Source organism: Abrus precatorius, unplaced genomic scaffold, assembly GCF_003935025.1.
Source record: "Abrus precatorius isolate BTA unplaced genomic scaffold, Abrus_2018 Scaffold7, whole genome shotgun sequence".
Lineage (NCBI taxonomy): Eukaryota > Viridiplantae > Streptophyta > Magnoliopsida > Fabales > Fabaceae > Abrus > Abrus precatorius.
Genome location: NW_020874417.1, coordinates 28,833,427 through 28,839,142, shown reverse-complemented (window position 1 = coordinate 28,839,142; position 5,716 = coordinate 28,833,427). Strand labels below are relative to the sequence as shown.

Here is a 5,716-nt window from a genome sequence, read left to right as displayed (position 1 = left end):
AGTCACTACATGATCAAACTTTATTAGCATGGTATAAAGAATTTTTTTCTACCACTTTGCTATCTGAGATGTCATCTCCATACATCCTCATTTTGTTCACGAGATCTGTGACGCATGAAAAATATTGTACAACAGTTTTTGAACTAGACATCTCATATCTTTCATATTCTCAATGTAAAGATTGTAATTTAGATTTTTGAGCCTTCTTAACTCCTTTATATAACAGCTTTAAAATGTTCCACGATTATTTAACAGTTTTAGCATTAGCTATTTTGTCAAAAAATGAATAATCAACACCTTGATGAATTTATGATAGTGCCAATCGGTCCCTTCTTTGAGCTGTTGCATTAGCTCTTGCTTTTAATATTGGTTCAATAAAGCTCCAAATATTGTGAGCTTTTAAACAGGTAAACATCAAAAGTGTCCAATAACTATAATCATTCTTCTCATCTAATTTAGGACTGGACCAAATAATATTGTAATTTGACATATCTCTCTCTTATAAACTGACTCTTATAAAATTTGTAAAAAATGAGAACCCTCTTATTCCTCACATACTCACTCTTCTTTAAAAAAAAATTGACATTCAAACATTAAAAACTTTTAAGCTGATGCCAATTTGATATCACAAATTCATAAATATTTAAGATTTCTCTCATTCAATTTTTCACTACTCAATACATAATTCATATTATGCTCTTTATATAGTCAAACTAAATGATTAAAATAACACATAAAATTACATAGCTTAATTGCTAAGCATATATGGTAAAAATTTAAGTTTGACAAAAAACTTAATTATTCAAAATTTAATTTAGAATAACACTTACTAATTATTGCCACAATATTTAATCATCTCTTATCTTCTAAAAACTTCATAAATCTTCACATGTGAAACTTTAGTGTTCAACTTGAATTTCTTAACCTTGTAACGATAGTTAATATTGAGTTGTTGGTTTATTTTCTAACAGTGGTCAATTATTTCCTAACACAGTAATAAGACAGACATGTGTTTGTCTGTAGTAAATGCCTAATAAGCTAAATGTCCTTCCTTCGGTAGGGGAAAAGCATGCCTAAATAAATCAGTTTAAAATATTAGTTCATTGGATTGGAGCAGAGTTACGAAATTCGCTCGACTCCTTCGAACCACAAATATATGGTGAATTAATCACTAATAAGCAAGAGCAGTTGAAGCACAGAAAGGAAGAAGAAGAACTGGTGATGGCTGAACTGATCGTAAACTCGATGGTAACCGTGGCTGCAGACAAACTATCTAAAGTCCTCGTTCAAGAATCAGCAGTGTTGAGTGGGGCAGCAAGGCAGGTTGAATGGATCGAAAGAGAGCTGAGGATAATGCAGGCATTCTTAGAGCACGTTGACCACGATGACAGCGGAAGCTCGGACGAGTGGGCAGAGAAGTTGAGGAGCGTCGCTCGCGATGCAGAGGATGCCATAGAAACCTTCGTCATCAAATCAGTGAAGCGGAGGAGAAGAGGACTTCTCTACTGGTACGACAAATACAAGGTTGGCAAAGAGTTGGAGCGGATCAGCGACATCATGAGAGATATCTCTCAACACCACAGGCAAACAAGGCTCGATCTCACCTTTGAAACCCCAGGTCCAGCAGAAACGTCAGCCACAATAGTAACTCCTGCACTCCACAAGTTCATTCGCGTTCTTAGTCATAATTTAATCACTCGACGTAAGGGCATCAAGGTAGCAGAACGGGTGAGAGATGAACTCGTTGGCATGCAAAATATTGTGCGTAACTTAGAGTCAACGAGTCAAAGAGAGAAGGTGTGGTTGGAAGAGGTGAAGGAGGTGTGTGATTATACCGCAGGTGTTGCTGATAGTTTCATTGCCCATGCCAGCAGAGAAAGATGGTGTAAAACGGGTAAGCTTTGTTCTTTTGTCTCGGAAAGGGAATTTAAGAAGCAGATGATGTACGTGAGGACGCAAATCGGAGATGCTCTTCAGAGAAGGATGACATACGGTGTCGGTGGTAAAGACATGAGGGACGAAATAATATTAAGGTCAAGTCCTGTTCCAAATTTGTCTCCAGTACGGTTAATAATTTCAAGGGTCATGTTCATTCTTTACTATATTATTGTTTCTCCCGTGGTTCCTCTCTGGACCGATATATTGGGCTTCTTCTTTCTAATTACGCTTGATGCTTTCATACGCGATGCAAAACCAGCTCCCAAACCCCGTGGCAATGTGAAAAAAATGCTAGTAGCGTTCATGTTCTTGATGTTAGCCGCTTTCATTGAATATGCCTTTTTGTTCCTCTCCAGAGTTTTCTACAACTGGCTGGGGGTCATTCAGCAATTGTTCTCTTTTCTTTATAAGGTCATTGTGTGGACTGTGTCTTTGTGGAGGTCTATGGACAAGAATTTGAAGTCAACCCAAAGAGACTTGGCTCTAATGCATGCGTTATTCACTGATATTGAAGGCATGAGGCTGAACGAAAGGCAGAAAGTGTGGGTGGATCAGTTAAGAGTGGTGGCACAGAATGCCTGTTCCCTCCATGCTGAACGTGGAAGGGGTGGGGTGTTTAGGAGAATCATATTTGCCAAGAACATAAACGACCTGTTGAATGAGATTCTTAATGTCACAGACAGGAAGATAATTTATGGTATTGCCGACATACAAGGACGACAAGGAACTGTCTCGTCTTCTGGTAGTACTGAGCAACTTCCGCATCCACGGGTATCGTATCAACCTATTTCGGGACTCAGAGAGAAGGTTCAATCAATCAGAGGGGAAATGGATTTGATGAACGCACTGTTCGGAGATGTAGGAGAGATTGAAGGGCGGCTAGATGGAAGATCCAAGATGTGGGTGAAGCAAATGAGAGATATTGCCGGTGAAACTGAGTCTGTCATTAATGACTATGCTAACAAATTGGAGCATAAACCAATTCACATCCAAATTCTCCACTACCTAACCAGACGTGACATTATACGAAAGATAAATGGGATCAGAGACAAAATTGAAGATGTCTCCAGAAGAAGAAAGGCATATGGTTTGGTGCAGCTTCAGACCCGAGCTGAGTCATCGTCCATGCTTCAAATATTGCGTAGAAGGACGCGACCATCTCTCGTCGTTAAACAATCTAGCATAGTTGGATTTGATGATGATGTACTAATTTTGACGGCTCAGTTACTCACGGACGAGCAACGTCGCTGCATTATTTCCATCGTTGGAATTCAAGGCTCGGGTAAGACAACACTAGCAGGGTTGATATTTGACAATGATGCTGTCACGGGTCATTTTGATTGTCGAATAAAGGTGTTCATGCCTCCAAATGAACAAATTGAAGTGCTTCTACAAGACATTGCCAAAGAAGCAGCCAAGCAGTTTATGAGAGATCAAGATGAAGAACAAGGGTGGTCCACACAAGATGTACTCAGAACCTTGGCGAGTACTATGTACCTCCTTGTTGTTGATGGCATTGAAAGTTCACAGGTTTTGGATGCAGTGAAGAAGTCCATTCCGGATATGTCAACAGCTTGCAGAGTTGTTCTTACCGGTCGCAATGCAAGCGCAGAGCTACATGCGGGAACAAGAACCTTCGTTCATCCGCTGCAGTTGTTGGATGATAAAAATAGTTGGACGCTATTCAGAAGAAATTTGAACGCGGACATTCCCCGCGAACTAGAGAAGGTTGGAAAAGAAATTGTGAAAAAATGTGGAGGGCTTCCATTAGAAATATTGGAAACCACAGATTTACTCTCCACAAAAGATGCTACCATTGAGGAGTGGTCCAGCGAGCTCAATCAAGATCAAAAGCATTGGCTCGAAACGTGTAACGCTATCAACAGCTTACCTCTGTATCTGAGGAGATGTCTATTTTATTTTCTGCTTTTCCCTGCTGAGTTTGGGATTCCTGCAAGAAGATTGGTTGCTTTGTGGGTTGCAGAGGGTCTTGTGCATCAGGGAGAAGACAAGGAGCCCCCAGAGGAAATTGCAGGAAGGTACTTAACGGAGTTGATAGACCTGAACATGGTTCAAATTGCAAAGCGTAAGCAAAACGGCACGGCGAAAACATGCCGTCTCCCTCGTGCTTTGCGTGAATTCTGGTTGACTAAGGCTAATGAATCAAGATTTCTTCGTGGGCGCACTGCCACGGATACGGATGATGTCCAGAAAAATTCCATTATAAGACAGGTAGCAGATCATCTGGACGAAAGAGATATCTGGCACAATCATATTCACAGTGACAGTACAAGTGTTTCAGGATCAGCTACCTTGAGAACACACTACAAGGATGTTCTTTCGTTTCTGTCCTTTGATGCTCAAGAAGGAAGCAAACCTGGCGAAGACGTTGGTAACTTTCTGAAGCGGTGTATTTCGAGCAATTGTTTTTTACTGCTGAGGGTGCTTGATCTTGAACGCGTTTACAAGCCAAGGTTGCCTAAAAACATAGCAAGACTTTCTGGACTGAGATATCTTGGCCTTAGATGGACCTACTTAGAATCACTTCCTTCATCTATAAGCAGCTTGCTAAAACTACAGACCCTTGATCTTACACATACATACATACATATTCTAACTAGCTCCATCTGGAAGATGGAACTGAGACACCTCTTCTTGAGTGAGACTTATCGGAGCAGATTTCCACCCAAACCAAAAGTTAATTCTTCTCTGTCTGACCTCCAAACCTTGTGGGGACTTTTTGTGGACGAAGAGACTGCAGTAAAGGGTGGTTTGGACAAATTGATTGGTGTCAGAAAATTGGGATTAGCATGCCAACAAATGTCGCCAGACCAAAAGAAAATGGAATCACAACTTGAAGCAGTAGCTGATTGGATTATGAAACTTGAACACCTTCATTCACTAAGGCTAAAATCAAGAGATGAAGAAGGACGCCCTTGGAATTTACACCTCAAGTCTTTGCAAAATCACGTTAATCTCACTGACATGTATTTGCTGGGAATCTTGAGCTGTTCATCTATTCTGTCCCAGTTTCCTCCAAGCCTTGTTGAACTTAACCTTTCACATTCCAAACTGGAGGAGGATCCCATGCAAATTTTGAAAGATCTTCCAAATCTTCGGTCCTTGTCTCTACTTGCAGAGTCGTACCTGGGAAGACTAATGGTTTGTAATTCTCAAAGCTTTCTTCAGCTTCATGTCTTGAAACTTTGGAAGCTGGAGCAGTTAGAGGAATGGAAAATAGAGCAACAAGCACTCCCCTCTCTGAGACAACTGGAAATCCGTTCATGTCGGCGCATGAAAACGCTTCCTGATGGACTAAAGCATGTTAACTCTCTACTTGAGTTGAAATTGACAACCATGCCAATGGAAATCAATATTCACAAGCATAACATTCCGCCCCATTGTGAAGTCTACATAGATAGTTCTGAGTAGAGTCATCCTTGCATGGTGAGTTGCTTTCCTTTCATATGCTTTAATTTCTTTCTGCAAAATGTGTTTGGCAGTGAGCAATAATTTCCTGAATGATGGAGTGAAGTGACCAAGTTGTTGTGATTTCTGTGTGACAATAATTTGTATCAGGACATGTTTTCCTTGCTTTTGTTGTGCAATCTAAATCTTGGATTAATGAGTGGAGTGAGGTAGTAGTGTTTCGTGCTTAATCCATTCTTTTTAATTCATTTCAATCTAGTTTTTTTTAATTATTTTTTATTTTCAGTTAGTCCATCTGTTAATAATTTGTTAACTCAATTTATTATCATGAAAGAAATTAATAACATCA

General features: G+C 40.0%; 1 protein-coding gene across 1 annotated transcript; it reads left to right on the top strand.

Moving 5' to 3' along the window:
* Positions 1 to 1,221: 1,221 nt before the first annotated feature.
* Positions 1,222 to 5,451, top strand: LOC113871738 (probable disease resistance protein RF9). Its single transcript, XM_027508838.1, has one exon. It carries the CDS (start codon positions 1,222 to 1,224, stop codon positions 5,368 to 5,370), a length of 4,149 nt encoding a protein of 1,382 aa, XP_027364639.1. The 3' UTR covers positions 5,371 to 5,451.
* Positions 5,452 to 5,716: the final 265 nt, after the last annotated feature.